General features: G+C 37.5%; 3 protein-coding genes and 1 non-coding gene across 5 annotated transcripts; 1 reads left to right on the top strand and 3 right to left on the bottom strand.

Moving 5' to 3' along the window:
* Positions 1–10,603: 10,603 nt before the first annotated feature.
* Positions 10,604–10,675, bottom strand: TRNAP-UGG (transfer RNA proline (anticodon UGG)). Its single transcript has one exon. It is a non-coding gene; the product is annotated as a tRNA-Pro (tRNA).
* Positions 10,676–10,724: 49 nt separating this feature from the next.
* On the top strand, positions 10,725–14,294 carry LOC141605759 (uncharacterized). The gene is made up of 6 exons (XM_074424644.1): positions 10,725–10,917; positions 11,023–11,097; positions 11,852–11,979; positions 12,514–12,997; positions 13,807–13,920; positions 13,993–14,294. The coding sequence occupies exons 1-6, from the start codon at positions 10,831–10,833 to the stop codon at positions 14,047–14,049; spliced, it is 945 nt and encodes a 314-aa protein (XP_074280745.1). The 5' UTR covers positions 10,725–10,830; the 3' UTR covers positions 14,050–14,294.
* Positions 14,295–14,663: 369 nt separating this feature from the next.
* On the bottom strand, positions 14,664–16,891 carry LOC141605760 (large ribosomal subunit protein eL20z-like). 2 transcript variants are annotated; one of them, XM_074424646.1, is made up of 5 exons: positions 16,608–16,891; positions 16,063–16,164; positions 15,433–15,559; positions 15,135–15,252; positions 14,664–15,030 (listed from the first exon to the last, which is right to left on the bottom strand). In XM_074424646.1, the coding sequence occupies exons 2-5, from the start codon at positions 16,070–16,072 to the stop codon at positions 14,977–14,979; spliced, it is 309 nt and encodes a 102-aa protein (XP_074280747.1). In that variant the 5' UTR covers positions 16,073–16,164; positions 16,608–16,891; the 3' UTR covers positions 14,664–14,976. The 2 variants fall into 2 exon arrangements, with proteins under 2 accessions (XP_074280747.1, XP_074280748.1); XM_074424647.1 differs by having other exon boundaries at positions 16,063–16,150; positions 16,608–16,889.
* A 4,166-nt stretch (positions 16,892–21,057) lies between these two features.
* Positions 21,058–22,251, bottom strand: LOC141607912 (uncharacterized). Its single transcript, XM_074427261.1, has one exon. It carries the CDS (start codon positions 22,249–22,251, stop codon positions 21,058–21,060), a length of 1,194 nt encoding a protein of 397 aa, XP_074283362.1.
* Positions 22,252–24,051: the final 1,800 nt, after the last annotated feature.

The raw sequence follows: 24,051 nt of genomic DNA, 5'->3' as shown, positions 1-24,051 counted from the left end.
GATCAGATGAAAAATCCGCCCATTTTAAAATGCCTTACTAAGACAAATGGATCACATTATGCATCATAAACCTAACTCGGTAAATGGATGTTTAATTTCCGTCTTTCATGCAAATCAACATTAAATCCAATTCGACATCAAATACTTGATACTTGGATTAAACAACCGACATAGAAAGCTCACATGTTAAGTTCAAACTTTTGGATGCACATTCATGCATTTAAACCCTTTTATCAAGTTTTGCATTTAACCAACCAAGATCGATCAGTAGAGGCCGCTACCGCGGGCGGGATTGGGTGTCTGATTAAAGGCTTCCCAATACATACCTTCACCTCTTACTCAGAAACTTTGGATAGTGGACGACCTTATCCAGGGCGTACGAGAGTCATTCTAGAGATAGGATGCTAAAGAGGGACGATTCCTTATCTTTAGTACCTATGTCAAACACCGCTTTTTGCCTTGGTTGACCTAGGTATAAAGTGGATTCGAACGGGTTCCAAGCATCCTACAAATGCTTTATGGCGACTCCGAACATCTCTTGCATCTTTTCGAGACCCTTGCCGAGATGAAACCGACCGATCTGATCGAAAGCATTTTTATGCCGCGGAGCGTGGCTTTCAAAAGACCGCTATACGTCCACAGATTGGCTTGGCGTGTATGTGGCTATGTCCACACGAACACTTAATCCCGCCCGCCTCGATAGCGGCCTCTACTAATGATTAGGGAAATTATTCATATTTGATATGTCGTCGATGTAATGCATGCAATGCAACAAACATTGATTAATCCTAGCATGTGAAATTAGACTGCTATGTCGGTGAACACGTGTTTTAGCAAACAATTGGGTCGAAATAGATGTTAGATTAATTACATGTGAAAATCATACAATTAAATCATACATAATAATAATTACGATAAACGAATTACAATAATTAAATATTACAAGAGTTACAAAGGTTTATTTGATCTACGTCAAAAGCACGCTCAAAACGGTATTTCGAAGAAGAAAATAAAAGGAAAACAAAATTGGAATTAAAATATGAAAATATGTCAGATTAGAGGTGATAATACGAATAATAGTTTATTTAAAACCGTAATTAGAAGCTACGTCAAAGCGGGAAAGAGTTCAGGGACAGAAGCCAACCCAGAACAGGCGCAGCATCTGCTGCGTCGTCTGGAAGAGGCGCAACACTTCCTGCGTCTGTTCTTGAGTTGGGCTCTGGCTGTGAAGTCAGAATCGCAACATCGTTATCGTTCATTGGTGTATTTAGGATGGATTATCAATTTTAGACTCGAATTGAAGTGCTTTAATTGATTACATGCATCTGGGCAGGTCATAAACGGATGAAAGAATGAGAATTTACAATGGTTTACATAACTAATGATGAACTCGTTTCGGAATTAGAAAAAGAACGAACTTTAGGTCAGATTAACAAAACTGGACAAGTAAGAAAACTCATGTATCAAATTAGGATTTTTAGAACCTCGACACGAACAAGTCGAAACCCAGAAAAATCGTTTTGAATTAAAACGACGAAAACCCGCAAGTGTTGAATTACTCGGGATTAAGGATGAATTAAGAATTGTAATTTAAAAAGATTAGTTAAAATACGATTTATACATTGAAAATTGCAAAAGGAACGAAAGAATAAGAGAAATAAGAAAAAATTGCAGGAAGTCGAGGAAGAAGAAGAATAGCAGGAGCAGCAAGCAGCCTCAGGAAGAGGCGCAGCAGATGCTGCGATCCTTCGAAGAGGTGCAGCTGCTGCTGCGTTTCTTCTCGACGTCTGACCTCCGTTGTTTTGTAAATACGGTTTTAAAAGATGGATTTTAAATCGGTTTTCGAATGTGCTCTTGATATAAATCTACATTAATTGACACAAAATAAAAAGTACAATAAAAAAATGGGATTTACACCCTCAGACTTATATGTTAGCGTCGCGAGATTTAACTAAAACGGTTTTTTGGTGGTAACTCGACTCGATCTATGCAAATATGAAAGTGCCCTTGAAAAAGGAATTTATTGATTAATTGATTGTGTAGTAGTCAAAATGGTCGGTCATGAAAACGTGACTGGTACCCATAATGATCTGAGCTTACGTGGTCAATTGATCAAGCATGTAGGCGTCGAAAGGCAAGAGCGTTGTCTTAGAATGCAAAGGGAGAAGAGAAGGGCGGACACTCGCGTGAAAAATATGTGAGGCGAAGGCCTCTATTTATACTAATCACACGAAGGAATTATGGTAAGGGTAGAATTTGGAAAGGAATAGGAAAGAAAGATCCGGAAACAACCGACTTAGGTTGAAACACGGAAACTTGGACAAAAAGAAAGCCTTGAGAAAAGGCGCAGCAGGTGCTGCGACCCTTAGAAGAGGTGCAGCAGTTGCTGCGTCCTTTCTTGGGTAGTTTTCTTCTGCGCAAGAAAACGCGTTTGACAACCTGTCGTATTTTAGACATAACTTTCTCTAAAAGACTCGGATTAAGGTGATTTCGGTGGCGTTGGAAAGCTAAAAGAAAGATCTAAAACTTTCTGTGATATAGGACAGACCCAAAAAAGTTGTTATCACCTCGTAAAACGGGCCTAAATGTCGGGTTGTCATTTTAGCTAAATGAAATGCACATTTTGTAATGTAAACTTCAAGCTTAACCCAAAGAAGTGACATGGGACTTACAATGAGATATACTCACAACATTTTATGACATCCTAACCTTAGGTAGACAAGCACATTGCTTTTTGACTCGGGATTTGATGGTTTTAGGAAATGAAGACTGTTTTTGACCCGGACTCCAAATATACTCTAATTACTGCCTAAACAACCGTAATGACACCTAGATGACAACCAAGGGATAGACACAAGTGTACGAGTTACCTTTTATTAACCGATTTACAAAACGTCATAAAATCGCGACTTATGCTAAACATGCGGCCCAATCATCACTGGGTGTTTGGCGGGAGCTGTAGAAATGAGGTATCTACAACAATGTGGACGCGGGCCCACAGGGGCGAAAAGCGAAGCAAGCTTTTCCTCTTTGTTTGTTTTGCATTTGTGGAGTCGCCACCAATTTATTGTGGAAAATTGGTAACCGTTCGAATACCTCGTGTCATGTCAAGATACAAAGTAATGACATGAACACTAAGCACTCGTTACCCTTAGCATTCTATGTCTATAATGACTCTCGTGGATGCCAATGAACACGGATGTTCACAGAGATCTGGAGTAAGGGGTGAGGGTACGTATTAGGAAGCTCTTTTGATCGAACACCTAATCCCGCCCGCCTCGATAGCGGCCCCTACTAATGATTAGGGAAATTGTCTATACTCGATATATTGTCGATTATATGCATGCAATGCAACATCCAATAAATTAATTCTAGCATGTGAATTAATACTAAATCGGTTAACACGTAATTTAACATACAATAAATGTCAAGGTAGAAATTTAAATTGATTACATATGAAGGCATACAAGCAATACGATAAAAGAAATACAATAAAAATACAATAAAGGAAAATTACAATAATTACATCGGATTTATTGATTTATGTCGAAAATACATTTAAAACGGATGGTTTTAGAAAAGAAAGAATAAATGAATAAACGAACAGATTATGGATGATAATACGATTAATAGTTAACTAAACATGAAATCAATAAACTAGGTCAAAGCAGAAACGGAAGTTCAGAGACAGAAATCAACCGGGAACAGGCGCAGCAGAGCTGCGTCCCTTAGAAGAGGCGCAGCAGTCGCTGCGTCTGTTCCTGGGTTGAGTTATGGCTGTGAAGCCGGAACCGCATCTCGTTAATGTTCATTAGTGAATTTAATGGTCGATTAATGGTATTTGACTCGGATGAAAGTGATTAACATATTATTTACATGTGAATGAAGTCATGAAAACGATAAAACATGAATGAAACAATTAGAACGAATTATTTACAAGATGAGACTAATTAAAGAATTAAACAAATCAAACAAATTAATTGGGTTAAACAAGTTATTAATGATGAATTAATGATGGTGACGGTAAACAACAGATGAAAATTTATCAAAGTTGAATTCCAGAGATTCAATATGGGTAAATCGAATCTCTAAAACCCGAATTAATTTAATGACGAAAACCCGCAAATATGGATTATAAGGGATTTAAGCCGCGATTTTGAAAGATGAATTAATTAATGATGATTAATGAATTACAGGTCAAAATTATCATATTCAAATTGTTATGTTAACGAAACAATGAACAATTGATAACAAAGCGAAAAACAAAAGGACGAACAAAAGACAAAGGAAGAAGAAAGGAAGCAGGAACTGCGGCAGCCTCACGAAGAGGCGCAACAGTTGTTGCGTCCTTTCTCGACGTTTGTATCCTGTTAATTCGTAAAAAGGGTTTTAAAATAAGGTTTTACTAATCAGTTTTAAGAATACTTTCGACATAAATCTTACAATATTAATTACGATAATAAAGAACAATAAACAAAAGAAGGATTTACACCCTCAGACTTACATGTTTGACGAAACGAGATGAACTAAGTTAATGTTTAGTGATGCTCGACTCGAATGTACGACGAAAGTGCCCTCTAGGAGAAAAACGAATAATATTGATTAATGTTGATTGATGTGGAGTTGGTCAAATTGGTCGGTCATACAAAACGAGGCTGGTACTCAGAAAGATCTGAGCTTACGTGGTCGAAAGTTCAAGCACGTAGGCGCCAAAAAGTAAGAACGTGGTCTAGAATGCAAAGGGAGAAGAGAAGGGCGGACACTCGCGTGAGAAATATGTGAGACCGAAGGTCTCTATTTATACTAATCACACGACGGAAATTAGGGTTTTCGGAGAAACTTTGGAAGTGAATCTCGAAAAGATATGAAAACTACGCAGAAAAGGACTGAGGAAGAGGCGTAGCAGGCACTGCGTCCCTTGGAAGAGGCGCAGCACTTGCTGCGTCTTTTCCTCAGTGGTTTCCTCCTGCGGAAGAAAGATTTCCGCGTTTCTATTATGGAATAGCGGAATAATCTCGTTTCCTTAATATTTTGTGTGAATATTACGAGAGATATTTTACCAAAGATCAAAAGATTGGAAAATATGAAATAGAAATATCCGGAACATTCCAGAACATTCTGACTCGGTTATTAGAAAATGAAGACGGTTTTTGGCCCGGACTCCAAATGTACTCTAATTACTGCCAAAACGACCGTATCGGCACGTAGATAACAATTAAGAGGTAGACATAAGTGTTTGAGCGATCACTTGACGATAAACTTACGAACTGTCACAAATCGTTCCGTGTACCAAACATGCGGCCCAATCATCACCGGGTGGTTTGCGGAAGGTGCATAAATGCGGTATCTACAAACAACAACAACAACAACAACAACAACAACAACAACAACAACAACAACAACAACAACAACAACAACAACAACAACAACAACAACAACAACAACAACAACAACAACAACAACAACAACAACAACAACAACAACAACAACAACAACAACAACAACAACAACAACAACAACAACAACAACAACAACAACAACAACAACAACAACAACAACAACAACAACAACAACAACAACAACAACAACAACAACAACAACAACAACAACAACAACGCCAACACAAAACAAACATGTTATAGATCAACAATAAACACAACCATCACCAACAATTATGTTTCAATATTCGAGTAGGGAAACCCTACCTGGAAAAACAATCATCAAGATCGTCACAATCAGCTAATCAAAATCGTTCTTCAACGAAATCACCTCCTATCAAACATACAATCATACAATCACCATCTAATAAACACAATACTCCCAAAACCCCCAATTTACCCAATTAGGGTTTCAACCAAAATCAATGAAACAACATAAAAACTATACTAGGATCTTACCCACAATACGACAGTCTCAATGGCGTAAAGAACACAACGATCCGACGACTCTAGCCCTTAGGATTTGATAGCAATGAGAGAGAGAGAGAGAGAGAGAGAGAGAGAGAGAGAGAGAAGCAGCGTAACTTTGTTTAATCTTTGTGAAGTTTAGAAAAGTGTAAAAATGAAAAGAAACTGACAGATTAAGTTTATATATCTTTCTTACGTTGCTATTAAAACCCGTCAAAAACAACCCTTAAAACCAACTTACTCGATCGAGTTCCTCCTACTCGATCGAGTAAGCATCAGCAGTACACTATTTCGCACGCAACACTCACTTACTCGACGGAGTAAGCCCTGCTCGATAGAATACCCAACAACACATAAAACCGTAGTATTGCAGTCTTCCCTCTTTAAAACGAACTTCGTCCTCGAAGTTCAAACCCCAGCCTATAAAACATGAACTCTTAACACCAACTCCACCAACTATGCCTACCTCCACAACATGGCTCACGATATCGTATCCACCACACTATAACCTCTCGGCATTAACTCCATACACTACCGAATACCACCCACAAATACCGCTAGCTCCGTCTCACTAACATATTATCCAGTAGAAAATCCAATATCAAGACAATCCACCAACCAAGATCAACCACCGAACGGAATGTTACAGGTTTATCCTACTCAGTTTCATTGTTGTATTTATTTATAAAACGAGTCTTTTATCATTCATTTACATTGAGTGAGTCGTATTGCATGTTATTGGTTTTGACGGCTCGACGAGTCGGGATATTTGAGGAACTGGCATCCATGGCATGTTTGGCATGTCATGGTGTATATTGTTTGTCATACATTTCATATTGTGACGGTTGTTGTATGTTGTGATTGTATACGTTGGAGGATTTGTTGTTGTTATTTTGGACACGTAAGATGGTTGGGAGACTGTCTTACGCTTGAGTCGCCTCTTGGAGCTTCTCACTCCAAGAGGGATGTGCACATTAATGGCTTGAGTCACGGAGGGACTCGTGTAGTTGAGACACGACGTCTGGCAGGGGATCCGGTTGGCTTCCGGACTCGGTACGTCTGGGCGTGTCCCAGTACCTGTTTATGGTTATCGGTATGTCTGGGGGTGTCCCGGTACCAGTGTAGTTGTCGGTATGTCTGGGCGTGTCCCGGTACCGCGGTGGTGGTTGTTTGATAGGGGTTCATTCATGTTGTAGTCTTGTTGCATATTCACACACTCGAGTCGTGTCACACTATATTTATTGAAACTGACGTTTGTTGTGTCTGTGTAATTGTCACCTATTTCTGGGGTGGCCTATGTCGATCCATATGAAATTTCCAATCATATGGGGATCAGGTTAAGTACAGGTTGTTTGGATATCACGCGGGAGACGGGACGAGATTGATGAGTCACGAGACGAGTATAGTTGGCTATAAGAGTATAGTTGTTATGAGTTATACTTTATTTATTTGTTTACATTTATGTAATTCATTAAACATTACATTAATAAATTGTTCTTTGATTGAAGTTTTGAAACACTACCTCGGGAAACCGAGATGGTAATGCTTCAATTATCTTGGCCGAATAATTGGGGTGTTACACTATTGTAGGAAGGGTTCCTATTCCAAGGCAACAAGCTGTGTGTGCCTAGGGGTTCTTACAGGGATCTGTTGATAAAAGAAGTTCACTCAGGACGTTTAGGAAGTCATTTTGGGGTCCAAAAAACACTGGACATACTTCAAGACCAGTTTCATTGGCCCAAAATGATGTAAGATGTTCAGATCATCCTCAAGAGATGCTCAGTGTACCAACAAGCCAAGAGTTCTTTTCAGACTGGGTCATATATTCCACTGTCAGTGCCAGTCAAGCCATGGGAAAATGTGAGCATGAATTTCATTATTGCCTTACCCAGGATATAAAGGGGGAAGGATTACATCATGGTGGTTGTTGACAGGTTCAGCAAGATGGCTCACTTTGTGGCCTGCAAGAAAACTGAGGATGCTGCCAGTATTGCTGAACTTTATTTAAAAGAAATTGTGAGACTTCATGGGGTACCAAAGAAAATTGTCTCAAACAGGGACACAAAGTTCATGAGTTACTTCTGGAAAATCCTATGGAATCTCCTAAAAACAAAGCTCTTGTTCAATACCTCCCACCACCCTCAAACAGATGGCCGAACTGAGGTCACCAACAACACTTTGGGAAGGATACTAAGGTCTCTAGTCAGCAAAACATTGAAAGACTGGGATCTAAAGCTAGTTGCAGCTGAATTTGCATTCAACAGAGCACCTTCTACTGCCATGGGTCACAGTCCCTTTGAAGTGGTATGTGGGGCCAATCCACTTATGCCCTTGGATTTATCCTTTGTACCAAAGGAAGAGCTGAACATAGATGCCAAGAAAAGAGCTGAACAACTGCTAAAGCTACATAAGTCAGTGGAGAAGCAGATTGAGAGGGCAAATGAGAATTACAGGAAATAGTCCAAGGTCCTTAAAAAGAAGAAAGAATTTGAGCCTGGGGATTTGGTCTAGCTTTATCTGAGAAAGGAGAGGTTTCCAGCAAAGAAGAGGAACAAACTAATGCCAAGAGCTGGGCCCTTTTGAAATTGTTGAGAGAATTGGTCCAAATGCCTACAAAGTTGGCCAACTATGTGACTATGGAGTACATGGGACTTTCAATGTGGGAGACCTAAATCCTTACTATGAAGATTCTAAGGAAGATGGGGGTACAGGCTTGAGGGCAAGCCCTTTTCAACCAGGGGAGGTTATAGTAGGAGCCAGTGATCAGGCCATTAATGATTCAGAAGCAGGCCACAGTAGCAACAAGTAGACCATGGCTCTTATCAGTCCTTTCCTGTCAGGCCTATGACACCAACTCCAAGCTAGCTACTAGTTGCCACCCCGGCCAGCTGAGTCACTGTTCAACTAGGGTCAATTTAGTCCTAAGAAGTCAGGATAGTCCACCAGTACATCTTAGAAAATTCAAGATGAAACCAAGTGGCAACATGTGACAATTCTACATAAAGTTTTTTGGCATTTTTGGCCAGACATTTGGGAAATTGCATTGAAACCTTTTGGCCTTGCTTCCACCAAAATTAGATAACACCTAGAGCCACAAGTCAAACCTGGAACAAAGCTCAAACTTCTTCACATGCCAAGCCAAGAACTTGTCCCTGTCACTGCCGTCCTTTTGCTTTTCTTTCAATTCAGTTTGTTTTTGCATCATTGTAGCCATTTGTAATATATATTTTTCATTCCTTGTTTGTATCCTAATTCCTAAAGGAAATCCTGACCCTTAGATGGAATTCTCTAAGATTCATTGTACTGAAATCTCAAGGAAGAGGCCTATATAAGGACCTCTATCCCCACTGCATTAAGGCAGACTTGATTGAATGAAAAACCTGATAATTACTCTCAAAATTTCAAATCTTATTAATTTTGCGTCAGGCTTGATAGTGTCTTCTGGTTGCTTAGATACTGATTAAGTACCTGCTGGTGTGTTTTAGACAAGCATGTGCTTGCTTGGTCTGTTCTGAGTCACATTGTTTGTCTGAGGTTGTTTTAGTCTGTACTTGCTTGATTATTTCAATCTTAGGCTTTTAAATTATTAGATTAATTTCCTGTGCTTGCTTGGAAGTTATTCTGATAATTATATCCCTTTTATTTGTCCAAATTATCACAGAAAAATAGTCCCAGATTCAATTTGAACAATTCTATCAGAATTGTGTCTGTCAGTCAAAGTTCAGCAAATTATTAAACATAATTAGAGTGCCTGAAAAATTCTGAAAATTTGCACAGAGTTAGTTTACTCATTGAACTAAGCTGTCATAAAATTTTATGAATTTAGGAGGCCATTTGCGATTTTTTACCAAAATTCCAAAGTTTGTTGCATTCTTTGATATTTCTGAAATTTGTTAAGTGTCTGTTTAATTTCAAATCTGCTTAGCCCTTGTTGATTACACTGCAGTTATGCTCATTCATGTACATGTTTTACTCAATGAAGGACACAATTTACTACTTCGCCCCTTCCATTTCAGCATTTATTTTTTTCAATTGTGTTCCCATTTCAATTCCCTCCCTCAACCTCTCAACCACCATCCACTCACCATCAACGCCACCGTCCCCACCGCCTCTCCTACTCGCACTCTTCAACTAGAGACGACATGGTAGAGTAACTTGCCGGAGAAAACACAAAAGAAGAGTTTGAAGATGTTGTTTCACGTAGGAGGACAAGGTATGCGACCTACCTTCGTCGAAATGGTCGCCGCTCAACAGCTTCGCTCTACCCCACCTCTGGCGCCGACCACCTCGCTCTCGCTTCTGCCGCACGATCAACTACCCCCTCCACTGCCCACGTCGGACCTCCGCCCTCCATCCCTCCCTCACCAGTCGCCACCCCAACCTAATTTTAATAAACCCTAATAATTTCCTCAACCCTAATTTTATTTACACCTACTTAATTGAATAACAAATTTGATGCTTAATTAAGGAAATTTGAATTATTACTTGATTAATATGAGAAGTAAGATTTTTATTTGTATAATTTGGTGAGAATTTGGCTAATTTTGATAGAGAGAAAAGAGGTGTTGGTTTTTTTTTTTTTTTTGGAAGAGGGGCAATGAATGAAAAAATTATGGCAAAAAGCCCGTGTAAGAGTAAAAATGTACATGAATAATAAGCAAGGACGTAAAAAAATGGAAAGGGTAAATTGGAAAAAGGGGGCGTTCCGAGAATCGAACTCGGGACCTCTCGCACCCAAAGCGAGAATCATACCACTAGACCAAACGCCCAGGTTGACTTTTAATCAAATATAAACTTAATAATTAATAGGCAAGAACCAGTGAAACCAGGCAGTCTTAAACCCTAAAATATTAAAAAGAAGGTGAAACCCAAATCAGCATTGTCAATTGTTCATCTTGTCTCTCTCTGTTGATACAACGAGAAAATGGTGTGGTTTCAGTGTGAGTCATGCGGGGAAGAACTTAAGAAACCCAAACTCCCAAATCACTTCCGCCAATGCTCCGCCTACAAGGTGTGGTTTCCTTTCTTCTTTTTTCCTTTTAAATGTTTGGATTTGTTGAATATTTATCTTGGTTTTTTGATTTTAATTATTATTATTATTATTGGGTTGGAATAGTTGTCATGCATAGATTGCGGAGTTACTTTCGACAAACACACCGTACAATCCCACACTCAGTGCATTTCTGAAGCTGTATGTTCCTTCCTTCTTTCTCTCTCTCTCTCTCTTCCTTTTTGGTGGTTTTGTTTGAAAATGCTCTTCATTTGTCCATGGAACTCCATATGATATGTCTTGTTTCCGTCAACATTGTTTGATCACCATGTAAGAGGAGTGTGTGGATAAGATGCTTAGTTTCAAGAGGCGCAAAGGTGCCAGGCACGCTCCTTTTGGACGCAATTCGCCCTACTTTCAGTAACAAATTTGTGTTTTCCGAATAAAAATTTTGGCCAACAATGCCCTCTGTACGAGTTTAAAGTTGCTGCCATGTACGGGAATAAAAGTTGGGAGTTGTGGGGAAAACAGCATAGTTAAATATCTAGAGGAAAAAGATACTGAAAGTGTGTACTAGCGAGCTTAGGTAAGTGAACCCCATGTTACTCTCACACTTCACTTTGGTCGCTTGTCCGACACTTGCAGCCGAGTTTGAGCAGCATAGGGTGACCCTTATTCATAAGGCGCACCTAAAATGCACCAAAGCGTTTTGGTTAGTGCCTCAGCTTAGGCGCACTTGATGTGCACTTTTTTGAACTAAGATAAGATGTTGCGCAAAATGAACTCGGGCGAATCTTGCATGGCATCCTTATTTTAGGCAGCTTCAGTTCGAAATTACGTTTAGTTTATCATAAAAGAAGTGATTATATGAATAACATGATGGGAACTAGTGGCTGGTTGCCTTGTCAGTGAACTACTACATTATTGAATCTAGTTGTCATTATTGTCTCATCAGGAGAAATATGGTCCAAAGGGCCAAGGAACGGTTGCTAATGGCACAACTACAAAGCCTAAACAGGAGAAGCCAAAACCAGATGTTGATATAAATGTGGGATTATCAATTCGCCCTCCATGGTTTTGTAGGTATGTTGTCAGAATTCACTTTGATACGCACTTTTACTTATTTGCTCCATGGCCCAATCTTGATCAAAAGACCCTATTTAGACAAATAATGGCGGAGCTATGAATACATGTGCTTGTGCCTATTAATCTATTATGAGCTGATGAACATAGTTATGACTTTATAGGCTTTGTCTCCAATCTCAGTGTTGTCAGTATCTCATTGACTCATTCCTATTTGACTTTTGTTTGATCTGATGGGTATTTTTGTAGTGTTTTTACACAATAGTGTTACTTTGCTAGTGGTGTTGAGATTAGCGTCTTTCCTTCATCAATTATTACTGCGTAGATGAAATTTGTCTTTTCGGTAGTTCCTAATTCTAATTAACAAAACCTCATTACATTTTATTTTCAGTGATAATGATGTTAAACGTGCCCTTCTTCTAATGAATTCATGATTACGTGTATGCATCTGTCACTTTCATTATGGTTAATGAATCAACTTTAGTTTGTTTAAGGATACTGGTTCAATTACATTTGCATCTTTTTTTCCTACAGTCTTTGCAACACCAAAGCCACTAGCCAGCAGGCTTTGCTTTTACACGGCGATGGGAAAAAGCACAGGGCAAAGGTCCGAGCTCATACTGCAAAACAACCACCACCTCAAGAAGCAGTTCCTAAGAGTGATGTTTCTACTCAAGATAATGCCAAAACTGAAGCCCTGGATGACAAAATCATTGCAGACAAGGAGAATATTACTTCTGATGGAGCCTTGGGGAAAGATAACTCTTCAGCACAAAATGGAAATCTTTCTGCGAAGAAAAAGAGAAAGAGTGATACTGATGATGATGGGTCGACCAATAAGTGCTTAAATGGACAAGGAGAAGGGATATCTGCTCAAGCAGGTGTCCAGGAAAAGCTGAAGAAATTGAAGAAGGCAAAGCCTGAACCAGCTGTAAACATTGAAGGGAGCAAGGCTGAAAAAGAAAATGCTAAAGAAAAAATAAAGTGGAAGAAGCTGATTACGTCTGTGTTGAAAACAGTAAGTATCTAAATGACTTTCTCTTCTACTAGAAATCAGAAATTTGCTCACAAATTCACAATGCTATTACTAGAAAGAGTAGAAATTACTGCTCACCCATTGTCTAAAACGGAGGGGTTGGACAGTCATTTGTTACAACTCTAAGTGCATTTTTCATCCCGTGTCATTCGGAAACACTCTCCGTGTTGTTAACATAGGGGTAAGGCTCTTTGTGTTGCTTACATAGGATTAAGGCTGTGTACATCCGACCGTCCTTTACCCCGCAATTTGTGGGAGCCCTTGAGGCATTGGGGTATGTTGTTGTAGGGAGTTGTGTGTATTTTCATTGGAAATGAGAAGTCTCACTTTCACTTCACTTTGGAATACGATGGAATGAAGTAAGCTGATTGTGTGTCTTTCCGTATGAAGTACCACTTCGTTCATGCAGTACTTTTTCCTAACTCTCATTATGTTCATCGGAAACAACCTCCCCTTGCTTGCAACAAAGAGTATTGGTGTCGTGTGTACATTGACCTTCCCTTCCTTGTGCGTAGGCGGGATTTTTAGAGACACTGTCATTTCGCACAATTATGCCAAATTTGGGAATCTTGTGGGTGTCCTGGTGGAAATAGACTGATTTAGGTACCTTAGTGAGAATGAACAACAACAAAAAATATGAGACCCTGAGTTTCCTGTTGCTCTTTTTTTTTTTCCGCCGCATGTCGCTATATTAAACCTGTAAATATGTGAATAAGATAATGTGGCTCATTATACATGTAACTATGTAACTGAACTGATTTTAAACTAATTTGTGCTTTGTAATGAAACAGGCACCAGATGGAGCTCTGAAAATGAAGAAACTATGGAAATTGGTTTTTAATAGTCTTCAAGAGTCTGGTAGTGCTGTCGATGATATGGACTTGAGTACTGTCCTGGAGCGTAAGGTAACATTGTAGAATCATGCATCATATAATCTACCCTGCCATTGTCAATAATCTAACCATTGTGAACTGCAGGTCAATTCAAGCTCAAAATTTAGAGTTGATGGGAAGTATGTCAGGCTGGCAGCTTAATCGTCGTCACAAATGCCGACGCATGTTAAAATTGACAAGGATGGGTTGTGTTTGGCTCTAAATTTTCCAGCAATCAACCGGAAGAGGTCTCCAAGTCGTAACATTTTTTGTAGTCGGAATGAAACATTACAGTGTTAGAGCAAATTTTTAAGTTATTAGTATCGTGTATGGACAAATATGTGGTTTGGCTTAAAATTTTAATCCTTGACCGAATTTTATACAAATCACATTGAATTGCGTACAAATTAGCTTGTGTTTAAGCAATTATTGGAGGTATGTTTTGCACTCATTAAAGTTTGGATGTTAAATAGCATCGAAACTTCATCGAATGGGGATATGGAGGTTTCATAGATACAGTAACGTGTGGTGGAACAGTCAGGTGTAGGAGCATGGTCACGATGCATACCCATTACACACTTGCACATCTTCTATCAAGAATGAAGTCACCAAACAGAATAATTTTTTTTTTTTTTTTTTTTTTAAAGAATGCAAGCTCTGTGAACAAACAATAGTGAGGAATACACTACACCTGCTAGCCAGGTTGGGACAGGGAGCTGTGTGCTGGTAATTTGGTAACTTGGAAGGATTACAAGTTACCTTGTATGAGACAAAAATAGGTTCTCCCATCTTCAACTATTTTATTAAAACATTCCTCGTCTTTTTGGAACTACGAGTACACAAGTGCATTTGATTCGCTCTTTATAAACAGAGAAATCTGATTCTGCACAACGAATGAATATGCATAATACGTACTAAAAGAGTATGATATGTACAATCTGTACAACAATATTTTCGTGCATCTGTTATTTCCCTACACAAATGTATGTATCTATGCTCTCTTCATCACGTCTTTTGTTCAAGTTTTTTCCGGGGTAAATGTGTGTAGTATGTACCGCAGCCTTGAATCTTGATGAGCAAAGTCCAAAACTAGAATAGCCGAATGAACACTATTATTAGAATGACAACAGAGCACCCCAAAGCCTGCAACAAGCAACAGTCGATAAGGTTCCACAAACATTACTTTCAGAGCCAAAATATAAGAGAATGCAAAATCTTGAGAAGAGAACACGAGAGTTAAAACTCACTGCAATTGCAGAAGCAGCAAGACCAGCCCGTTCTCTAGGATCTTTACGGTAATAACTTCCCATATATAGGAATGCAGCATAATACCACATAACAGGACATAGAAAACCTACAAGAAAACTGTAGAGATCGGAATTATGAAAACATTGAGCAAATTGATAATGCCTCTATTTTATTGATTAAGACACTGGCTTTATCTTTTTGACTTCTCTATTGAAGAAAAAACAAAGTCGAACAGGCTTTAATCATTGAAATGTACTCCGTAGTAGCAAAGAACAAGTGAAGAATAGCAACACTTACGAAAACCACCCTAAACCACAACCAAAGCAAGGAAGAGGCTTGTCGTAGATTCCTGGTTGGTAGTCCTCTAGATCTTTGATAATGGTGTATTTGTCTTTCCCATAACCTGTAACATCCTTTCCCTGGCCTGGCAAGTTCCACAAAATCACCTCTTAAAGAACTAAACTGAAATTTGATGAGCGCTTTTTCACGCCCATATAGTTTATTTAGCATGAACAAAACAATGAATAAAAATTTAGATGTATACAGCACAGCGTCACATGAATTAGAGATGAAGCTAGTTTTAGAGAGAGAATATTGTTGTTGGTCCTTTAGTATAGCCTAAAAATCTCAACACACTGAACACAGTACTAGTGTTCGAACATTGGCTTGAATTTTTCAAATACCTTCCATACAAAGACCGAGAGGTTAGAAATACTGTTTTCCCTTCCCATACAGTTTCAAATACCTTCCATACAAATCCTCCTAATAAAAACAAAATTTAGATGCATACAACATTTCACAAATCAGAGATGAATTTAATGATATTATGACAACGGAAAATGATTCTACATGGCACTAGTATAGGCTAGTAGTGGCAATACATTCCTGAGTATGTCACTTAATATATCTCAAATTATAGAAGGTTACCTTTAAACATGTTATAGGATGGAGTATGGAGCAGGTGGCCTCAAAATATGTAGATGTTTATTTGACACTGATTTCTTCAGGGAGGATCCTGTTTTGAGCACTCTGAATATCAATCAGTAAACAATGATTCCATTGTATTCAATTATTAAAATATTCTACGGAGTATAAATTATTGGAGAAAAAGAAGACCATATTCAAAGGAATTCAGTACTCCTTATGTATTCGCATGTCATTCATACCAAATCTAACAAAATGAAAAGGGTAAAACCTACTACTTTATAAAGGGAACTCATGACTAACGGTCCAACATATTTCAAGTATCAAAGAACATTGTCAAAATTTGCCAAATTTCCAAGATTTAACAAGAAAACGGAAGTCTACACTCTACAGACAAAAAACCCACTAACAACTTATCATCACAAATACTTTTCTTTTTAAAACTAGGCAATTTTGCGATTTGGATCCGTTTTGTACGATTCACTCATTCACTTATTATTCAAAAAATCAAACAATAAAGAGGCGAAATAAAAGGGGAGTTAAGTTACCTTAACAAGTGAAGAGTGAAGAAATGGTGTAGAGATGAGTTTGATGAAATGGGGTTGGTAAGAAGAGAAAATGAATTTGGGACTTGGGAGGAAATCAAATCTAAGGGAGGGAAGGAAATGAAATCATAAATGCGCATTAAGTAACACCCCAGAAGCTGGACTGATTACGACTTTGACATTTTTGCAAGCCAAACAATTAACACTCTTCTCCTTTCTTGATTCCTTCTCTTTTTGCTTTCCTTAATTCCTTTTCACAACCACTTTCAAGTTTCTTTCAAGTCTATGACACCAAGGCTCCCTTATACAGTGACTTAAAAGATGAAAAATATTAATATTTTATAATTAAAAGTGTGATCATATTATCGTTTAATGTCAATATTAGGTTGAAAGCCCGTTAACGGGTTAATTAACTTGATTATAATGAAAAAAATATTATAAAACATTAATGTTTTACGTCTAATTATTTGTTTACATATGATTCAAATATCTCTTTCAAAGAAAATAAATGATAAATACATACACGTCTACCGTTTATTGATTATGCGAGAAAAATAAATAATAAATAAATTTTGCTATTAAAGAGATGTTAATAAAAACTCTAATAAGAGATCTCAAATAAGACAATACTTAAGAGACTCAAAAAAAATTTGGTTGGTATTTAAGTTCCAAAGATAACTCCTATTTATAATCATAGGTTCACCCCACATTATAGTAATTTTCCGATGTGGGACAATTCGACTATTTATACATTATATATTAACAACACCTACATTATTTTTCAATATGGAACAAATAACATTGTCAGAAATACACTATTTTTTTCGCACCCAGTTCGACATCCTACCCGATTAATAATTAGAAATTAGAAAATAGAAAATACTATGCTATGTTCTTATGATTTTTCTATACTTATATGTATGATATGATGTTTTTTTTCTAAGTATATTATTTGTCCCATATTAAAAAATAATGTAGGTGTGATGAATATACTACAAATAAATACTCCCTCCCATTCACAATAAACCTCCCATTTCATTTTGGCACAAATATTAAGGAAACACACTACCCCACCATATAATTAAATTTCAACCACACAAATACACTACCCCACCATACAATTAAATTTGGACCACACAAACACTTACCAAAAAAGGAAATAGGGAGGTTATTGTGAATAGACGGAAAAGGAAATAGGGAAGTTTATTTTGACTGGGAGGGAGTAGTTGAATTCTCCCACATCAGATGATTATCAAGGTGGAGTTTCCTAAAAATTAATTTAGGAAACTATTATAAATAATATTTTTGGATGCAAAAACTAAAGTGTAGAATCTTTTAATTATTATAATTTATTATATTATATTATGTTTAAGTGATGTTTCTAATTTTTATATAAAAACCAACATTTCATTTGGTAAAAACATATCGTTAAACAAATTATGAAAATAATATAATTTGATTTGTGGTATCAAATGCTATCATTAAAGTATAAATTTCATATAATTTTTTTAATATAAAAGATTGTGTACTTCTTATTATGTTATATGTCCTACATTGAAACATAATCTAGTGTGATGAATATATTACATATAAATAATAAAATTTTCCCGCATCGAAAGATTAACACAAGGTGAGGTGATTCTATGATTATAATAGGAGTCATCATGGAACTTAGATTATATATAATGTATAAATATGTGCAACTGACAAGAAATCTATACTTTAATGATAACATTATTTTTACCACGAATCGAATCTTATGATATCATTTTCGTAGTTTTTTTAAAGATACTTTTTGGTCAAATGAAAGGTAAAAGCTTTTAAATAAAAATTATAAGCTATCACTTGAGTATAATATAGGAAATATGTGTTATAATAATTAAAACATTATCCACATTATTTTTAATATCAAATTATGGAGACAATGATATAAACTCTTAAGAACTCTCTAAGATAATATTTGAGAGACTTAAAAGATTTTGGTTTGATATCCAAGTTCAAAGGATGCCTTCTATTTATAATCATAGGTTCACCCCACCTTTTGCTAATCTTTCGATATGGTACAGTTCTATTATTTATACGTTCAATGTGGGACATATAACATACTAATGGGCGTCGTTGCCGGGGAGGCTACTATTTTCTGTTTGTTTTTGCTTAGTTTGTCTTTTGTCTCAGGGAACTTTTATTTCCTTGAGACCGTTCTCATGCTACTTATCATCAGGTTTCCACAGGATGAGAATGAGTCTTTTAGTTTTTATATAGACAGGTTTAAGAAATGGCTTAAGGAATGGCTTACACCATTTACATCAATGAAAAATTAAAAATCCAGGCTTACACCCTTTACATCAATGATAATTGACTTTTTATAACTAAGAACAATCTAAAAGATTCTCACTTCAAAAGATCAGCATTTTGACTTGCTAAACATACTCAAAGTACACTTTAGTCACATGGTAATGTGATTGTCAAAGAATGTCGTGGAAAGAATTCATTAAACTCAATATTCCGTATCATTTTGTGGAATCATTCTACTATTCTTGTTTTATGTATATCCATTAATTGGAAAATTAGAATTCGTTGTGCAAATCCTTGGAGGAATTAAATTAGGTTTATTAAATTAAGTTTTAGGAGAAAGATTGTGTAAGAATTAATTTGATTAGATTTTAGGTATGAAGGGTATTAGACGGAAAATTAATGAAAAAATGTATGTGAAAACGTAAAGTTCGTATGTGAAAAAGTAATTCCGTAATAAAGACATCCTCCACATTATCTTTTATATCATATTATGGAGATAATGATACAAACTCTTAACTCTTAAAAACTCTATAAGACAATACTTGAGAGACTCAAAAGATTTTGGGTTGATATCTGAGTTCCAAAATGTCTTCTATTTATAATCATATGATCAGCTCACCTTATGTTAATCTTTCGATGTGAGAGAATTCTAATATTTATAGTTCACTGTAGAACATATAACATATTAAGAAGTACATCATCTTAAATATGTGCAAATTATATGAAATCTATACTCTAATGATAGCATTTCTTACCACGAATCTAATTATATTATTTTCATAATTTTTTTACCGACATTATTTTGCCAAATAAAATGTAAAAGTTTTTATATAAAAATTAGAAACATCGCTTGACTATAAAATAGGAAATACATATTATTATAGTAACTAAAAGATTTACCACTTTATTTTTTACATCAAAAATATTATTTATAAAACTTTCCTAAATTAATTTGTGATGATGTGGACAGCCTAGAATCGCTCGAAAAAACTCTCTTTTATATAGATATATAGATTTTATAATTCCTTTTCAGAGCCACAATCAACACTCTTCTCCTTGTTCAATTTTTTTTATAAATGGTCTTGTTAAAGTATAAGAGATTGAGTAGATTTTACGTTACACAAAATCTCATTTGTGACGGCACGTATCCGTCACTTTGGAGTGACGGATACCATTTTCCCTCACAAATGACCCAAATAGAGGAGAGAGGGAAGCACATGGGGGTGCCCCCACCTTGTCCCCCCTATCCGTTTTGTGAGTGGCATTATCCGTCACTTGCTCCGACCCGTCTTCAGCAAGACTAATTGTTTACGTTATTGGTTTACCTGATAAAGCATTACCAAATTGAGCAAATTTCAGGTTATTGGATACTTATTATCCTGACATGGTTTCAGGTTATTGTCCTGCTATAAATTGATCATCCTTGTTATAGGATACTCTTCTGACTAGCTAATTGTCCCCACATTTACGCCTTAACTAGATGGTTACGTCCCTCGAGCGCTGATAAGTGTATTTTATATACCCGTTGCAATGCATTTTATGTTGTCGTTTGTGCTTAATATTGTCAAATGCATTGTGTTTTCTGAAGTATCGTTTCTCCCGCCTTGTTTTCCTATTTTGTAGGATATAAGCCGTAGGAACGAAATGTGTATGTGCAAAGAGACAAGGGGTAATAAGAGAAGAGAAGAGCTTAATAGGGAAGATGTTATGAGCTAACAATGAAGAAACTAATAGTAGAGCTCAAAAATGTGCAATGAGTTGGAAAGGTGATCGTCTGTATAACGGTCAACTTCAAACTGACATATCTAGAGTTCTAGAGTTCCCATGAAGGTGATTCAAGTTGAAAGTTTTTTTTTTGACAGTTGTAAAGGTAAAAAGTCCTAACTATCGAGGCATAGCCTTACAAGCAAGGCTATGCGCAACATTATTAGCCGACCTTGGAACATAACTAAAAGAAATACAATGGAAAGAACTGCTAATAGCTAGGATGTCATCAAGGATCTCTCTAGTCAGATGATGGGCTTTCTCAATTCTTGCAAAAAAAAGCAACAAGAGGTAGATAGTCAGATGAGATTTCCACATGCCACCATCTCGCCTCCTTAGCCCATAGGATTGCTGCACGTAGTCCTAAAGCTTCCGCTTGAAGGGCTGACACCGCCTAAATTGCCATACACTTCTCAATAATTTTTTGACCCGTTTCCGTGTATGCTACCCATCCTATGCTTGCCTTCTCCCGCGTCTTCCATCCTGCATCAACCATTACTCTAATACACTCACAGTTGTAGTTTGAACCAACTGCATAAAAAGGTTTACTCTCCCTTAGCCACCTCCGCCTTTCATCCTCCATTTCAGACATATTCCTACTTCTTATCTCTCTATCCTTATTAAATTCAACCAATGCTTCATCCGCCTTACCAACCTCTAGGACCCATGTGCTTAAGAGTGTAGATGGGTGGAATTTTTCCTTTTTGAAGAGAATTTTATTCCTTACACACCATAAGCACCACAATGTAGCCATAAATCTTAACAACAGAACATTTGCATCCTCAAGTTTACTCATGTAATTAACCCAATGAAATATCCATTTCCTAATATCTATAAGTCGATCATGTGTAACTCGAATACCTAGATCATTACAGGCCCAAAATCTCTTTGAAATCTCACATTCCCTAAAGAGGTGTTTCATTGTCTCAGTCACCATCCCTTCATTATCACATAATTTACAACCTGTCTCATCCGGGATATTTCTCTTTTCAAAATTAATTCCCACCGGGAGCGTATTTGTAATGATCCTCCAAATCAATAATTTCCACGTCGCCGGTCCCGGTAACTTCCATAATTTACTTCTGCAAAAATTCTTTTCCTCGCACCCTACTCTTGATCTATCCTTTTCCGAACCATGAAACTCCATAAAATTTGTGAAAACAATTCCATATCCACTTTTCACATTATACTCTCCCGTGCTACTGTGCGGCCAAAAGATAAAATCCTCCCGTCGTGACAAATTAACTGGCATTGCCAGGATTTTACTTGCAGTCTCCTCCGAGAATAATCCTCGTACCATGTCCTCATTCCAGCCTCCCCTATCTTCCACCTCCCCTTCAATAAAAAGATCCCTCGCATTAAGGTTTCTAATGTTAACCATGTCAATTGATAGATTATCATTACCAGCCTTCGCGTACTCCCCTTCCACCCATTTACTAGTCCGCACATTTAACTTTGACGAACATCCAGGTTTCCATCCCATATGTTTTTGAATTAGATTTAGACCATGTAATATACTTCTTGATCCCCAAGAAAAGCCCGAATTTTTCCTAATAGATCCTTCATCACCTAGGGTGGCTTTTCCCATTAACAGTTTCCTGAAGACACGGCTAAAATAAAAGTCATGCCCTGAGGCAATCCTCCATCCATGTTTAGCTAGCATGGCGTGATTCAAGCATTCAATGTTCCTTATACCCAGACCACCTTCGCATTTCGGGAGACTAAGGAATTTTTGACTACACCAGTGGATTGTTTTTCCAGATTTACATCCTGCCCACCAAAAATGTGACAAAAGAGAGTTAAGTCTGTGAGTCACTGTAACACCCCCATACTCCAAGTGCCTTACCAGGACCACTCAGGTATAAGGATGCTACCATCTCGGTTACCCGAGGCAATGATAATCAAATAGACAATAACGAAACAACATTTAAATAGTAATACTTTAGCGAAAGGTTACAATCCAAAACCAAAACCAAAACCAAAATACGAATACAAGTTCTCAAACCAACTGTCTAGCAACTAACTGAAATATTAATTAAACTACTAAGCTACAGCGGAAGACTTTTATCATCAGACGGTGGCACATCCCAGCTATCCCAGTAACTCGACTCATACCTGCTCAATAACTGCTCACCATCTCCGAATGGATCACCACAATTTTTAAAACATTAAATGGGGTCAGTACTAATCACACAATTTATATAAACCAACAACATAGTAAAACAAACAGCTCAATCATCACAGATATTCTCCGAACTCCAAATCCAACTCCACAATCCTGACTACACACTAAAGTGTGTAGCCCTGCCAGAGTGCCCATCGCAACAGGTCACTCCTCGCCGCCAGTGGGGGACCGCAGCCGTTCCCACCTAAGCCCCGCTCATCTCCATCGAGCGATAAACCCAAATCCATTAATGTGCACATCCCTTCTGTGGCGGGTTCCACAGAAGGCGAATCATGGGCGTGAAGCCACTCCCGCAAGTGACTCCACTCAGCCAGGGATGCACCCCGAAGAACACAGACAGATACAGTCAATCACAGCTACAACCAACAATCAAAGCCAATAACCCTCACAATACGAGTATGATAATATTCAACAATCACAAACGCCAATCAACACATCATGGGACTAATACTGAGTAGGGAAACCCTACCTGGAAAGCACAACACAATCAAACGATCTCACAGCTGATATCAAAACGCTTCCTCTACGAATCCTCCTCCTAACATAAAAACATATAATCACTACCAATCACAAAATACAACAAAACCCCCAATTCCCAATATTAGGGTTTAACCAACTTTAACGAAATGCTATAAAAACGGTACATAGATCTTACCCTCGACGCAAGGATTACAACGGTATAAAGAAAGGTAAAATCCGACCTTCCAAGCTTCGGGATTTGCCAACAATGCGATTGATGCGAAGAACGTAGTTTGATTTCTCTTTTTGAAAGTAGTTAGGTTTTAAAAGTGTTTAAAGAAAAGTGACGGGAGTTATTATATACTTAATCGCATTATTAAAAAAACCCGACAAATCAACCCCCGTAAACCGTCTACTCGATCGAGTAGCTGAGGTACTCGATCGAGTGCCCCCTTACTCGATCGAGTACCCAACAGGTCAGAAACTATTTATAAGACGCAACACACCCTTACTCGACAGAGTAAGGCCTACTCGATAGAGTACCCAGAGACTCATAAAACCGTAGTATTACAGTCTTCCCTCCTTAAAAAGAACTTCATCCCCGAAGTTCAAACCACAACAAAACAAATACATACTACAACACTCCCAACTCCACAACCAAAACATAACTCAGTATAAAACATGTTACTAACCCAAACTCAACCCGACTCAACGACAACAACCATACGGACACAACATAAAAAG

This window comes from Silene latifolia, chromosome 10 (genome assembly GCF_048544455.1).
Source record: "Silene latifolia isolate original U9 population chromosome 10, ASM4854445v1, whole genome shotgun sequence".
In the NCBI taxonomy this organism is placed as follows: Eukaryota; Viridiplantae; Streptophyta; class Magnoliopsida; order Caryophyllales; family Caryophyllaceae; genus Silene; species Silene latifolia.
Note: the sequence above shows the minus strand (reverse complement) of the source record. Positions and strands in the feature narration are given on the sequence as shown.